Source organism: Dipodomys ordii, unplaced genomic scaffold, assembly GCF_000151885.1.
Source record: "Dipodomys ordii isolate 6190 unplaced genomic scaffold, Dord_2.0 Scaffold139, whole genome shotgun sequence".
Taxonomy (NCBI): domain Eukaryota; kingdom Metazoa; phylum Chordata; class Mammalia; order Rodentia; family Heteromyidae; genus Dipodomys; species Dipodomys ordii.
This window is the reverse complement of record NW_012267355.1, coordinates 3,617,122-3,633,313: the sequence shown is the minus strand read 5'-3', so window position 1 is coordinate 3,633,313 and position 16,192 is coordinate 3,617,122. Positions and strand designations below refer to the sequence as shown.

The window sequence follows — 16,192 nt, the reverse complement described above, 5'->3', positions numbered from 1 at the left end:
ACCCCCCCCCCAAAAAAAGAAAAATAAGCTGGAAGTGGAGCTGTGGCTCAAGTGGTAGAGCACCAGCTTTGAGTGAAAAAGCCAAGTGAAAGCACACAGACCCTGAGTTCAAGTCTTAGGACTGGTGCGTATGTGCATTACACACACACACACACACACACACACACACACACACACACAGTTCTATGGTGTTGGAATTCAAACCCAGAAGTATTTATAACTGACTTGCGTTCCATTGCAGTACTATGAACACACATTTACAAGGAAATTCGAATTCTCTCTGTGAAAACCAACTACCAGTTTGTTCCATGCAGAGACAGGGAGATTTAGTTCATTTCGCACACCTGGTACTTGGCTAGCTCCAACCTAACCAATCCTGATTCTAGAATATGATCAGGAGCCCTATCCCCAACCCTGGCCTCGTCTCAGCAAAACCCTGTTCAAATCGAGAGGAACTGCTTCCTGTTATTTCAAAGCCCTTGTTCTGATAGCAGAAAACACATCTTAGAAAACACATCACATTATCAGAGGATTTATTTTCAGTGAATGTGTTAAGCTTCCTAAGATGAGAGTTTTAAATGCTAAATACTTAAAAAAATACATGTTTTACCGCTTTTGTTTGAGATGGGGTTTTTAAGGAGTAACAGACACCACAATAAAAGCTATTATGGCTTTCAGTATCAATAAAAAGGTATTTATGTGAAGGGTGCTTTTGTCTGAAGGAGGGCTGGCTTGCTTTCTGCATTCCTTAGCAACACTCACATCGGCTCTGACACCTTCTTCGTTGTTAATATTCAGGTTCAAATCAAGTCTTCCCAGAGATGGGATAGATTGAATCTGTTAAAACCAAGCAAAGGAAAGCCTTCACTTGGCAAATTTCCTCTTAATGTTGGCAACAGTAGCCGATTTCCCAATGTATTACTTATTTTGGAATTGGATTTTTTTCCCTTTAATCACTTAGCCTCTTGGTCCCGTCTTCTCTGCCTCTGTCCCTACTCGGAGATTTTTATGTCTGAAGATCTCACAGCCTCTTCTCTTGATTCCAGGCAGCACATTTAAATCCCATCTCCTGGCGGGCAGGGCCTGTCGTAAACATAAGTTGGCGCACACCCACTTTTCTGAAGGCCTCTGCTTTAAGCCAAAGGAAACAGTCTTGTTCCCTGAACATGCTGTGTTCTTTGAAATCACTCTTTTCCCAGCCTGTGTGCACTGTTTGCTTTGCTTGAGGGGATCTTCTTTGCCGGGTATGTCCTGCTTATCTTTCTAGAAACATTCGTGTTTTGCTTAAGGACAGGCATCTATGGGGAGACATGTGTTCCAGGCAGTTCCATCACCCTGGGAAAGTGATATAGAGTTATCTAGAAACTGAGATAACATAGATGATCAACTAACATCGTCTCTTGTTGAGGTTAAGAGACATAGGAAACGTAGATGGATGAGGCTGCTGCCAGTTAACGTGGCATAGTGTTTTACAGTATTTTTTCTTCTTCTTCTGGTGGATTCCAGGATTGGAACTCACAGCTTTGCATTTACTTGGCTTGCTTGCTCATCTGGTATGCTTCCACTTCATCCATGCCATGAGCCAAGCTTTTTGCTAGATGGAGTATTTGTAGACTTTCCTGCTGGGATGGGCTTCAAACTATGACTTTCTAAATCTCAGGGTCCTGAGTAGCCAGGATTACAGGCATGAGCCACTGGTGCCCAGCTTAGACATTAAAAAAAAAAAAGTAGATGGAAGGCACTCTAAAACAATGCTAGAGGACTGGGAATGTGGCTTAGTGGTAGAGTGCTAGCCTAGCATGCATGAAGTCCTGGGCTTGATTACTCAGTACCACATACACAGAAAAAGCCAGAAGTGGCACTGTGGCTCAAGGTAGAGTGCTTGCTAGCTTTGAGCAAAAAAAGTTCAGGGACAATATCCAGGCCCTGAGTCCAAGCCCCAGGACTGGCAAAAAACAAACAAAAATGATAAATGTATGCGTATATGTATATCATGTATTTTTTATAACATTACGTATGACACATTTATATATAATACGATATATCATTAATTGTATTATACTATATACAATATATTCTACATTTTTCTACCTCATATATAATTATATATCGTAGATAACTAAGTGTATATAAAACATATATATATATAGTTTTATATATATATAAAGGTGAATATCAAGTCTAATGTACTGTACATAATTTTCTTTGCTATACTTTTACCTGACTGATGGCACAACAGCTTTGTTTACCACAAATGTGAGTGACACGTTGTGCTGTGCTGTTGCTAGTGGTTACAATGTCACTAGGATCTTTCAATTCCATTATGATCTTATGGGACCTTCTACAAATAGGTGATCTAGTATTGACTGCAATATCTCTCCCGGTTCTTAGGGGATTTCTGATTTTCCGAGTTGAGACCCCTTCTCCTTAGGTCCTATGTGAATCTTGGTCACAGAGCTCATGACACTGGATTTTGATGCTTTACTTTTCTTACTGTAACCTGGAAACTTCCTGCACCTGTCATCCCAGTGATGTCAGCAGAAGGCTGAGATCAGGAGGAAAAACAAGTCTGTGAGACCCCGACCTGAGCAGAAAGCTGGATGTATATGTAGCCTGTCTTCTCAGCTATGGTGGGAAGTGTGAACAGGCGGGTCTTGGTCTAGGCTAGCCTGGGGAAAAAGTGAAATCCTATTTCAAAAAACTAGACTCTCCATGATTTCTTGATTTTTTTTTTTCCATCAAGAAAAGTTACTGGAGTGTAAATAGTGTTATAATTAAACACCATCACTAGCAAAAGGCTTTTCATCTATAATGAATACATATTTGTGTATTTTACTTATGAATTATCTTGCCTTTTTCATAAAAGAACTTGAAGCAAGTGTTTATAATGGAATTATAAAATGTAACTGATGTGCTAAAAGAAAAAAAATAACTAGAACCAAAAGATATAGAAGCTCAAGTGGTAGAGTGCCTGCCTGGCAAATGTGAAGCCCTAAATTCAAACCCCAGTACCTCCCCCCCCAAGTCTCCCAACTATTTTCTAGTCCCATCCCATGCTGTTAAACCTTTTTGCATTATTCTACTTTAAACATACTGTCCAGAATGTGTGGAGATGTGTTGTTTACCCTCTCTTGTAACTTTAAAATTTCCTAGCTTGGTTCTACTTTGATCTTTACTTGCTTTCATTTTTTATTTTATTTTTTTGATCACTTTGATTTATTTGTTTTTACAAAAGTGAATAAACACATAGTTTAACAGAACTTAAATACACCCTAGAAAATGAACAAACATGTTGTTTTAAAAAAATAAACACACTTACAGAATAGTAGGAAATGAAACTTTCCCTTATCACCATTCTCAGAAGTAACTAGTTAATATCTAGGTGTGTGTATTCTTATAAATATCTGTAAACTTTTTGTTAATATTGTAACCATCCACCCCCATCCTATCCTATCTTTCTTTCTTTCCTATCTTCATTAAACATTTATCTTTTATATTTGTTTTTCTGTTTCTTTTTTTTGCCAGTTTTGGAGCTTGAACTCAGGGCCTGGGCACTGTCCCTGAGCTTCTTTGGCTCAAGGCTAGCACTCTACCACTTGAACCATGGTACACTTCCAGCTTTTTCTGTGTATATGGAACTGAGGAATTGAACCCAGGGCTTTGTGCATGCTAGGGGAGAACTCTACCACTAAGCCACATTCCTAGCCCTATCATTTATCTTTATCAATCATCTCTCAACACTCCTTTCTATCTCTTATCTATCATCTGTCTCCTTTTTGGTGTCCTGGGTTTGAATTCAGCATCCTGTTTGTTAGGCAGGCACTATTCTACTTGCACAATATCTCCAGCCAGCCCACCTTCTTTTTCCTTTTTAACACACACAGAATCATACCTTGCATACTCTGTTCCTTGTATTTTTCACTCATTATACTGCATTTCATAGCCACTTTTTCCCAGTATGTGTAGGTATGAGGTAGGTTTTTAAGCAGCTGTGTAATATTTCACAACGGATGTGGTTTTCCCACAAGAAGCCTTTAGTATTTCACTCTTGCAAATGATGCTTCATAAGCGTTTTTGTATCACATACAATGAGCATTTTTGTAAGATGATACCCAAATACGGATGGCTACACTTAAATGTGCATGTAAAATGTTGCTGCCGTCTAATGTTCTGATCTGAGAATAAACTTGTTGCAAGGGCAGAAGGATTGCTTTCTGAAACCCCAATAAACCAGTTGGGGGCAGGAAGGGGGTGGGGGCGGGGAAGGTATTTTCATTGCTTTCTCCTCAGGTTATAAATTCTGTGTTATGTGGAGCATTCTGTCTGCCTGATGCTTTAAGAAAGAAAATTTATTTTTTTATTTGGTATAATATCCTTGATGAGTCTGTTATCTCATTGAAGCCACAGTGCTGTGTTTTTTAAAATTACTTAATTAATAAATTCATTCATTTAACTTTTGTGTGCCAGTCCTGAGGCTTGAACTCTAGGACCTGGGCATTGTCCCTGAGCTTTCCCTGAGTTTTTGCTGTTACTTGGAGATAAGAGTCTTGAAGATTTATCTGCCTGGACTGGCTTCAAACCAGGATTCTTAGATCTCAGCCTCTTGAGTAGCTTGGATTATAGGTATGAGCCACTGCACCACTAGGACTAAAGTTTCTAAGTTTCTGCTTTCTAAAGTTCCATGTTGAGGGTCTTTCATGTTGCTCACACAAGTATGTGTTCAGCCTTTACACTGAAGGGCTCTGACCTTCACACCGCCGACATTTTGTCTCTGTGGAACTCAAGTTCTTTCACCCATGTTTTCAAGTCAAGTTTAGTCAAGCCATTTTTTTATGAGCAAGCATATCCAATTGCTACCTGAAAAATAGCTTACAGACTTCAAATGAACTCTATTCTGAGGACCTTAATAGTTACTTCCCATATAAGGTTATACAATGACTAATGTGGGAAGATGTTTGTGTTTAATGTAAGATTGGTGAAAAGAGATTTTATTGTCTAAAACTTTGAAATCTTTTTAATCTGATTTATAAATGTTTCTTGTTATTTTTAAAGGTATCATGTTTTTTATTCTCCCTCTCTCTCTGTCCCTCTCTCTCTCTCTCTCTTTTCTCAGGAAACAAGCATCGCTGTGGGTCCAAGGAGACATTTTTCGATCGAAATTGAAAAACAGACAATCCAGTGAAGGAAGTCTTAATAAAATTCTTTCTAGCTTGGATGAAATGTCAATTTCTGGAAACTTACCCAAAGTACAAAACATAGACAAGTTTGGAGAGGTAAGTTTTCCCCAAGAAAATTCTAGCACCTTACTACTTATTTGCCCCCAAATGAATAAATAAAGCAAGTAGGCTCTTCCTCTGAGGCCCTTATTGAGAGCCATCATTTTAGGTGTGGATGCATCTACATGCAAATCAGAGCACAGAAGCCAATGGCCCTATAAAAAATAAAAGAAGCTATCATTAAAGGAGTAGAATCATTAAGGAAGCTATTCTGATGAGGAGAGTATTTATAGGGAAAAAATAGAATAAGCAAATTCTCTATTTGAAAATAGAAGTAGATATCCAGATTTAAATTCCAGGCTTTGCACCTGCCAAGCAATCACTCCACCAGCTGAGCTACGTCCCTTGGTCCTTTTAGCATTTAGACTCAAACTAGCATGGGGCGAATGCATGACAGCACTCACAGGTGAACAGCTAGCATCCCTCTTTTCTTTTAGAAGAAAAGCAAGCCCAAAGTGATTGGACATGGGGTGAGTGGGTTTTCTTCAAGGACAAAGGTTGGAGACCAGGGGGCAGATGGGACCTGGTTTGAAAACCCTGTGATTCATCTGTCCTGAGGAAATGTAAATATTCTTCACATTCAGAGTATAGCTTGATTTTTTTTCTTGCCTCTGTGGTGCAGTCTGGTCTGCTAAAAGCTAAGAGATGGTCTGAACTAACATTTTTTAATTTAATTTAATTTATTTATGTTTAGGACTCAGACATGGTTATCTGATGTTTCTTGCTCATTGGTTGGTGCTCTACCACCTGAGCCATGTCTCCAGCCCTAGAACTAACATTTTAATATAATCAATACTGTTAAATGAGAATACCTTTTATTTTTCTTTCTCTTTTCTGGCTCTGATCATCATTTTCTTTTCAGGGTGAATTCAAGTAAATAGGGCTTTGAATTTTGACCTCAGAAAAGACAAACTGAATGTATTCCTCTAGGCTAAGGGCCAGTGGCTCACACCTGTAATCCTACCTACTGAGGAGGCTGAGATCAGAGGATCAAGATTCAAAGCCAGCCCAGGCAGGAAAGTCTATGAGATTCTTATCTCTTATTAACCACCAAAAATCCAGAAGTAGAGTGTGGCTCAAATGGTAGTGTGCTAGCCTCATGTGAGAAAGTTCAGGGACAGTGCCCAGGTCCTGAATGCAGACTTCAGTACCAACATCAAAGGGGGAAAAAAAAGAGAAAGCTACCCTTTATCTTAGGAACATAACTTGCAAGATCATCATGCTTTCTCTATTATAATCTGTATTAATGACTATCTGCTAGCTAGAATATTTCATTCTCATCCTTGTTTAGACCCCTACTTATTAAACTAAAGAAGAATTAACTCTTTATCTCTGGAAGAGTAAGGACTGCACTATTATTGATATGTAAGCTATGCTAATTTTAAGTACAAATATTTATTTTGATGGCTGTTTGCTTTCCCACTCAGCCTTACTCTGTCCAACCTCGGCTTATTCAAGTTGCTATAACAAATCACCATCATCTGTATGGCTTACGAACAACAGGAGTTTATTTCTCATAGTTATGGAGGTTGTAGGGTTCAAGACCCTGGCACAGTGTCTGGTAGAGAAGCTGATTTCTGGCTCATAGATGATACTTTTCCTTTTTGTCCTCACAGAGCTAAGGGACAAGGCAGCCTCTTTTATTTATAAAAATATCCATTGAGGAATGCTCCGTGTCATGCTCTAATACATTACCTTGTGAATGGTAAATTCTGGAGGAATACAAAAAATGAATTTTGGCGCAAACATCACCAAATAATTACATTAACTTTAGCCAGTTATACCTGTCCACTGTTTCTATAACTTGAGTACAAGAATGCAAGAACTCAGAGATGCCAGGGAATGATGATGTGGCTAGTATTTTACATAGTGACCTAGCTATGGCCTTTGAACCACTTTATAGTTGTTGGGTGATGGGTCCAAGAAACATCCAAACTCTTTTTCTGCCCTGCCCTGTTCGTCTGGTGCCAGGCACGGAACTGGGGAAATCGGTGACTCCGAAGTGGTCCTCATAGCTTTAGTGGTATCTTAATGGTTCTTGTAAATTCCAAGTGGAAGCAAGAAGTCAAGAATTGCTGTAGGATTCAGGGCAGAAGCCCAGAGGAGTTGTGGGTTAATGTAGATTGTACATGAAGGGCAACAGTTACATTCCTCTAAAGGTTGCTTTGAAAAAAAAAAAAAAACAATAAAAGATTGGAAGTGGAGACTTGAAATTAATTTGATTTTTTTTCCCCTACAAGAGTTTCCTTGTGATTGGTTATGAGGAGTTTCTGTAACAATCTGATTTAGAGAATCTGAAAGAAGATTGACTAGAGCAAGGCAGGTCATGCTGGACTCTAGTGAGTTTTCTTGAAGCATGAGAAATACTTAAAGTCTTTTCCTTTGTTGAGCTAGGTCCTCAGTGCTGGCCTAGGTACTGGAGAAAACACTCAACATCCCCCCACCCCAACCCATGTGGGTCTGATCCTACTCCTGTCTGGGTCATTCTCTGCTTTGCTTCCCCTCCCCTTCCCTATTCTTCTTCTATTCCTCCCCTTCTCTCCCCTATTCCTCCCCTGTCTCTCTCCTTCCTTCCTTCTGTCCCTCCCCTCTGTTCCTTCCCTGCCCCTCTCTTCCCCTCCCATATCCCTCTCCTCCATTCCTCTGTCTTTCCCTTCCCCTGTCCCTTCTCCCCACCTTCCCTTCCCTGCTTTTTTCTTAGCAGCACTGGAGTTTGAACTGAAAGCCTCATACTTGCTAAGCAAGAACTCTAGTACTACTTGAGCCATTCTGCCAGCCTCTCTTTGCATTTTGATTATTTTCCTTCTTTCCCTCCCTCCCTCCTTCCTCCATTCTTTCCTTCCTTCCCTCCCTCCCTCCCTCCCTCTCTCCTTCTTTCCTTTTTTCTTTTCTTTCCACTCCTTCTTCCCTCCTTTTGTGTGCTGATATTGTAGCTTGAACTCAGGGCCTGAGTGCTTGTCCCTTAGCTTTATCGCTCCAGGCTGGCACTCTACCACTTTAACCATAGCACCGCTTCAGATCTCAGTCCCTTGAGTAGCTAGGGTTGTAGGTGTGAGCCATTGGCACCCAGCTTGCATTGGTTATTTTTGAGATAGTCTCACTTCATGCTGGAAATAGCCTAGATGGTGATCCTTCTCTCTGAATGTCCCTGTGTCACTGGGGTGGCAGATGTGCAGCTGGCCCCTCTGCATTCCCAATTCACTTTCCTCATAGGGAGCAACTAGAAATAAATGTTCGCAATCTATGCAAAGCAGGGAGGGGCACAGAGCTGTTTCAAATCAATGTGAAAAGTCCAGGTGCTAGAACCTTTATGGCTGCTGAACATAAAGTACCTTCCACTTCCCTCGTAATGGAAGAAACACGAATTGAAATGATGAGGTGCTATTTATGCATGTCTATCAAATGTCAAAGGAATGGATGCAGTACTAGCAAGGATTGAAGGACTTAAAAGCTCTTCAACTTTGCTAGTAGGGAGTTTAAAATGAGGTAGATATTTTGTAGGGAAATTTGCTAATGTGCAGAAGATGACTTTGAAGTGATTGTATCAATTCTACCTCTGTGAATGAGTTTCAAGGCAATAATAGGGCAGTGTTCTAAGAAGCATGCTGTACAGCCGTGTGTAGCCAGGACAAGAGACAAAACGGCCCGTCCCAGAGCGTTTGTTAAATAACACAGCGTGGCCTGGTGAGACAGTGGTGTTTTATGGGACTATGAAGTGATAATATGGACAATGTTTTCAAATATAGCTGGAAACACTTTTGCTATGTATGTTAAATGGGGGAAAGAAAGTAACTCATAAAGCACTATATATCATACAACCTAGTTTTGTAAGGGAGAAGTATGTTGAAGTCTGTATAGGGAAGGTTGTATAGCATAGGGAAAATTCTAGAAGGCTGTGCCCAAATGTTAATGTGTTTGGCTTCTAGTGACATTTTCTTTTTTTTGGTCGATTGTGGGGCTTGAACTCTGGGCCTGGGCATTGTCCCTCAGCTCTTTAGCTCAAGGCTAGCGCTCTACCACTTGAGCTACAGCACCACTTTCGGTTTTCTGGTGGTTTATTGGAGATAAGAGTTTCACAGACTTTCCTGCCTGGGCTGCCTTTGAACTGCTATCCTCTCAGCCTCCTGAGCAGCTCAGATTGCAAGCATAAGCTGTTGGCACCTGAATTTATCTTGTAATTTTGTAAACAATGTGTGGAACTGGAAGAATGGCTCCTGGACCTTTCTGGAACACACTGATACTGTATCTGTTGAGTCAGTCTGTTAGTTCCTGTTCCAAAGCAGGACAGGACCACACTAGGTTGTCTACTGGAACAATCAGCACCTTTCATATTCTAGCACATTTATAACCACACTTCTTCGATTTGGAATTTGATCAGTGTATTTAAATGACAAAGAGTTGTGCATTCTTTTTTATTTTTAAAAAATTATTGTAATCCTGGTGCTTGAACTCAGGGTCCAGACATTGTCCTGAGCTTTTTTTTTTTGCTCAAGGCTAGCACTCTACCACTTGAACCACAGCCTCACTTTCAGCTTTTTCCTTGTGCTTAACTGGAGATAAGAATCTCATGGAGTTTCTCCTTCCTCAGATTTTAGCCTCCTGAGTAGCTGGGATAACAAGCGTGAGCCGCTAGTGCCTGGCTAGTTGTGCATTCTTTATTGTCTGTTTGGATGTCAAGTTCCTAAGGCAATTAAGATAATTTGTGAGAAGATTACTTATCAATGATGTATCTATAAGCACTGAAGATCTGTTATCTGTTAAGAAAACAGAGTAAGGAGCCCAACTGTTCACAATAATGGGGCTGTGCATTTGTTTTTCAGGACTTAGAAGAGGATGAAGAGATGGAAATGAAAAGTAACATAACCCAGGGAGACAAACTACGTGCCTTAAAAAGTCAGAGACAGCCACGCCCCTCCCCGTCCAGTGTATTTAGGTAGATCTCCCTTCAACTCTTATATTCATTTGTGGAAGAAATGTTTAATCTTTTCAAAATATAATTCTACAAACGCCAAGTTAATCTTCTGTGTTCCATCTCACCTTTTCTGTGATGTTTATTATGTGTTTTAATCACTGTTGGGAAGTTTTAGAAGCTTACTGAAAGCAAGTGCTATAATCGGAGTCTGTGGAATTCTGTCTGACTCTGTGAAACAGTTATCTCTGCTTCTCTGTTTCAAATTCCCAGGAGTGGGTTTCTAGTTTAGTGGCCTGTGTTGTGGAGAAGTAGTGTTCAAAGCCCTGGTTCTTCCCACAGTTTCCCTGGCTTTACCTCCTATTTCTGAGAATAGAATAAAGAATATTTATGTATGCCTGCTAAGTTATAAATCAACTCCACTTTGAAGTCCAAAATTACCCATCAGAATCAATGGGGAAATAGCCTTGGAACTCGGGTTTTAAAACCTGCTGATAGTTCAGAATGAATTCAAAGCAAAAGCAGAACCAAAACAAAAGAAACCCACCAAGGTCACAGAATCAATATGAGTGCAAAAATCCACAAATACCATCAAGATTCTTTCCTGCAAAGTTGTAGACCACAAATGAATAATGGGAGATATCTATTCTCTTTTGACTTAATAAATGAGAAATAGATGTCGATGGCAGGAAAAATATTTTCCTGCAATAGTAAACATCAGACAGACTCCTAGAGAACTCAGCTTTTGTGTGTTATAACTCTTAATTAAAGATGAAATTTTGAATGCTAGTTGACACCTACGAAGTCAAAGTTCATAGTGAGGGACCAGTGGCTCACACCTGTAATCCTAGCTCCTCAGAAGGCTGAGATCTGAGCATCTCAGTTCAAAGTCAGTCTGGATAGGAAAATACTTGAGACTTTTTATCTCCAGTGAGCCAGAGAAAAAGCCAGAGTGCAGATGTGGCTCAAGTGTAGAATGACAGCCTTGAGTGAAAGAACCAGGTCTTGAGTTCAAGCCTCAGTACTTCCATACCCACACAGATAAAGAGTTCCTTCTGAGGTTATGATTTTCACTAGTACAATGAGAAAATTGGAGGTCAGGCCTTGTGTTTAGTAGAAAACCTCAACTTCCACTAGGGGGGGTCGAGGAGAAAAGTTCCATTTGCCAAGTACCTGCTGTGGGCAAAGAGCCATGCCAGAGGCTAAGTGAATATAAGGGCTAGCTAGGGAACACAAAAGGTATGGTCATTCACTTTGGGGTTACTGCTTGGTGTTAGCAAGGTATGCATTTCCCTGATGAATGGAGTTTGATACCCAGCACTATATATTTTCTATTCTTTTCTTTCTTTCTTTCTTTTTCTTTCTTTCTATCTATCTATCTATCTATCTATAGAGTAACATATAGTATATGTACATATAATTTAAATCAATTCCAAGTTAATTTATGTCTGAGTTTAAGGCCTATTTTTTTTTTCTATATTGAACTGGAGATCCACCCCAGGATCTTTGAGCATGCTAGGCAGATATTTTCCCCTGAGCTATCCCCAGTTAATTTTTAAAAATTCTTCAGGAGAGGAGGGAGGGAGGTTTTAGAACAAAGTACAAGTTGGCAAGTAAATAAGCTAAAGAAATGAAGCTCTGCCCCGCAAATTTTAGAAGGCTTCTCCAGATAGAATTATTTTCAGTCCATTTTAACTGTCAGAAGTTTTCTGACCGTTTACGATTTAGTCTTCTTAATACTGTCCTGATACTATCATCATGGAACATTTTGTTTTATCCTAAGTGAATGCAGTACCACATTCTGACTTAAAATTAAGATGATGTCAATAATATTCATGATAAAGTCAAATATTTAAATAGATATCCTGCTGGCAGTAGTTTTTTTTTTAATGTTTTTTTTTTTCTGCCAATTCTGGGGTTTGAACTCAAGGCCTGGGTGCTGCTCCTGAGCTATTTTGCTCAAGGTTAGTGATCTACCACTTCCAGCTCTTTTGCTGAGCTTATTGGAGATAGAAGTCTCACAGATCTTGCTGCTGGCTTGGCTTTGAATCTCCATCCTTTGATCTCAGCCTCCTGAGTAGCTAGGATTACAGGTGTGAGCTACCAGTGTCTGGCTCTAGGGTTTATTTTATAAAGTGGATAAATACAAATTTGTGCTTGGGAGGTTTTGCCTTTTGGCAAGCTAATCCTTTTGCTGATCTGACTGCATGTGCTGTGCCTTTTGCTGCTGTTGAAATGTGTGAATCTGCTAATGCTTGAGCACTTGTCTTTGGTCCACAGGTCCGATGACACAAAAGGGCACCCACGTGCAGTGTTCCAGCCATTTAGGTATGGTTACCAAGGCCACTGTTGACTTTCTAGTACCCCATACACACATGCTACCTTTTAGCTTATTTCCTAAGCCTCAACCTGAGGAACGTAGACTGTGAAGATAACTTTTTGATGTTTTATTTTGTGCTAGAGATGGAATCCATGGCTGTCTGCATGCTAGACAATCTCTCCACCCTTGAGCTACAACCCCAAGCCCAACTTGTGTTCCAGATGGTTACAAAATGCTTTAGTATTATTATTTTTTAAGTTTAACTTTTTTTTGGGGGGGCGGGCAGTCATGGGGCCTGAGCTTTGGACCTGGGCGCTGTCCCTGAGCTCTTTTGCTCAAGGTTGGCACTTTACCACTTTGAGCCACAGCACCACTTCCAGTTTTCAAGTGGTTAATTGGAGACAAGAGTCTCATGAGGGTTTTCCTGCCCCAGCTAGTTTTGTTAGATCTCAGGTTCCGGAGTAGCTGGGATTACAGGCGTGAGCCACCAGTGCCCAGTTCTTACTTCCTTTTATGTATAGTTCTGTTTCCTTCCTTGTCTTTTCATGGCAAGAGGAAACTTTTGTATTTTTTTTTTTTCTGGGAAAACATCTCAAGTATTTCTACAGTGGAACCAGGATCCAACATAGTGTGTGCCAACTTCAGTAGAAGTATTTGGCCAAAACTACTTCCTATTCATCTTTAAGCTTAGAATTGTCCTGTGGAGGGCATTCTGAGAGGAAGAAAAATGGCTTGTCAGGGAGCTTGAACCACATTCTTGTACTAGCTCTCCAGCTCTGTTTTGAGGCAAAACATGCCATTAATAGGCTGTTAGGGAAGGTTGATAAACAAGGAAAGAGTCTACAAGTCAAAGTGCTTTTCTCTAGTAGATGGGAAGGCCAAAGTCCAGCTAACATCATATGATTTGCCTAGGACTAAGTATATTTGGTATTAGAATCATGATTGAGCCTGGCTATCCAGGTTTGAGCCATTTATTCCCCCTTTTGTCCAACTGGTGGATGTTTAGAGACAAGTCAAGTGAAGGAAATAGACAAAAAAATATCAGATGAGCCAGGTTGCTGGTGGTTCCCACCTGTAATCCTAGGTACTCAGGAGGTTGAGATCTGAAGATCTCTGTTTGAAGCCATCTCAGGCAGGAAAGTACATAACATTCTTATCCTCAAAGTACCAAATAGGCTAGAAGTGGAGCTGTGGTTCAAGTGATCGAGCTCAAGTCCCAAGTGGGTGTGCACGCGTGACAGACAGACAGACAGACACACACTTCCTATATACATATACACACTTCCCTAAGATTCTGGGATCATTGAAGCTTTCAGTTCCTGGCTTACTTGCAGAGCACAGGGTTTTGGAGATAATTTTTGTAGAGAAGTCAGTTTGTCTGGTCAATCTCCAGCTTGAACTATGATGTACGAGCTACAGCACGGATATTATGATGAATGATGGTACTTGCCCTGCTTGGGAATTTGGAGTAAGCTTCCTGTGTAGGTTAAGAACTGGTTGGTAATTCGCAGGCAGGCTGTAGGGGTATGTCAGGTGACGGGTGGGGGGAGAGCAGAGGTGGGGTGGGGGAAGGCAGGGAGCGGATGATGCCCTGACAGGAACTACCATACCAAAGGCCAGTCAGGAAGCACCAGGTCTTTTGTGTATTTGGAGTCAGATATCTAATAGGTGAAGGTTGAGAGCAGGGCCTGGGTAGAGAGTCAAATGCCAGATATTGGGTCTTTTTTTTCTTGTGGCTGTTTTGTTTGTGAGCCACACCAAGAAATTCAGGTTTTCTGGGCATCAAGGAAAGGTGAAACGTTGACCTCACATGATTCGCTCTTTTAGATTTCACTGGAAGCCATTCATCATTGGAATGTAGAAATAAGGTTTTCCCAGATGGCCCTGATAGGTAGGACAGATGTAATGATGGCAGGAAGGAAAAGAAAGGACGGTTTAGAGTAGGATCTCAAAACCACCGGAAGCACCACTATCAGTGTTAAGGAGAGGAAATTCCACACATAGCGTGGTTTGAGTCTCAGCTCTCCCACTTGCCAGCATGCTGGCTTTGGATGAGGAACCTAGTCCTTTGTGCTGACATGAGGGACCCCCCCCCCACCATGTGCATCCAGCAGTGTCAGATGCCATTCTCACCATGTGCTCACACCCCTGAGACTTATTCATCTTATCCTAGTTTGCTGCTGAAGATTCCGCATACCACTGCTTTTATGTGACACTGGGTTCATTTTTCTCCCTAAAGATTATTAAGCACTTCCCCACAACCATCCGTGTCTACTGTGAAGGCCCCCAAAGTGGCTTCATCCCCTTCTGCGTCGGCCAGGAGGATAACCCGAGGTTCTGTGACTTCAAATTCTAGTACAAGAAGGTAACTTTCTCCTCCCTTGCCCCAGGTGCTGGTTTCAGGTAAGGAGCAGTCTTTGAATTTGGTTGCAGTAGAGAAAGAAGGGGAGAAAGCCCCCCCCCCCCCCCCGGCTGCGTCCCAATCCTCCAGGACTTTGGTTCCTAGCTCACTTTCTTGCTGGGGACAGGGACACGGGGACAATGTTGTTGTAGTTCATTTCATGTGTCTGACTCACCAGAAAAGGTGTCACCTGGATTATTTAACAGGTGAGCAACAAGGACAGTGGCCGTGATAGGACATTGTGTGTCGTTGTGTGCTTGACTAGATGTTAAATCGTATACTTATGTCTGCTTTATACTTATTTATTTTTTTACATTTATTTCCTGCCTGGAAGAAATCTAAACTATGCTTTGTTTGTTTGTATGCCGATCCTGAGGCTTGAACCCAGAGCCTGGACATGGGCCCTGGGTTTTTGTGTGTGTGTTTTTTTTTTTTTTTTTTTTTTTTGCTCAAGGCTAGGGCCCTGCCCCTTAAGCTCCAGCCTTTATTCCTAGCCCCTTTTTGGGGGGAATGGGGTGGTGGTGTTTCATTGGGGATAAGAATCTCATGACTTCTGCGCAGGCTGGCTTTGAACTGTGATCCTCGGGTCTCAGCCTGCTGCTTTTGCTTTTGCTTTTCCCTTCCTCTTCTCCCGTGTCTCGCAGCTTTTCCATAAACTCCCGGCTGGCCAGTTCTCTAGGGAACCTGAACGCGGCCATGGATGAGCCCGAAAACCGAAAGACATCGCCCCCCAAGACCAGCTTCCCCAGCAGCCCGTTCTCCAGCGTCTCCAATGGCGCCCCCCAGACGCCCTGCAGGAACTACGCCGAGCTCAACAACAACCAGTACAACCGAGGCAGCGGCGGCGGCACCCCCGCCAACCTCAACAGCCACCTGGGGCCCCCGTGTGCCAAACCCGAGGATCCCCCCACCCTTCTCCGGCCGTCCTATGCCGCCGGCTTCGCGTCCTCCACGGGAAGGTTCCTGAGCCGTTCCATCCCCGTAAGTGCGCAGACGCCAGCCGGGGGGCCTCCGAGCCCCGAGTGCACCTTTTACACGCTGCCCGCCCAGCTGCGGCTCCCCCCGCAGCAGTTCAATAGCGCCAAGGAAGCCTTCTGACCCGCGTCTGCCCCGCGCCTGCCCCGCGCGCGCCTGCCCTGCGCGTCCGCCCCCCGCGCCTGCCCGGGCCTGCGCTCCACCAGTGGTTAATTGGAGACAAGAGTCTCATGAGGGTTTTCCTGCCCCAGCTAGTTTTGTTAGATCTCAGGTTCCGGAGTAGCTGGGATTACAGGCGTGAGCCACCAGTG

General features: G+C 42.1%; 1 protein-coding gene across 3 annotated transcripts in view; it reads left to right on the top strand.

The window, feature by feature from the left end:
• The window catches only part of Cdc14a (cell division cycle 14A), a 162,974-nt gene that overhangs the window by 118,885 nt on the left and 27,897 nt on the right, over positions 1 to 16,192 (top strand). For 2 of the 3 annotated variants that reach the window (XM_013031435.1, XM_013031434.1), the window contains 5 exons: positions 5,114 to 5,273; positions 10,097 to 10,209; positions 12,466 to 12,513; positions 14,745 to 14,870; positions 15,551 to 15,887. In XM_013031435.1, coding sequence (XP_012886889.1) covers positions 5,114 to 5,273; positions 10,097 to 10,209; positions 12,466 to 12,513; positions 14,745 to 14,870; positions 15,551 to 15,887 — 784 coding nt within the window. Of the gene's footprint in view, positions 1 to 5,113; positions 5,274 to 10,096; positions 10,210 to 12,465; positions 12,514 to 14,744; positions 14,871 to 15,550; positions 16,005 to 16,192 lie in introns of those variants that run through there. The other variant, XM_013031433.1, reaches the window with a different exon arrangement.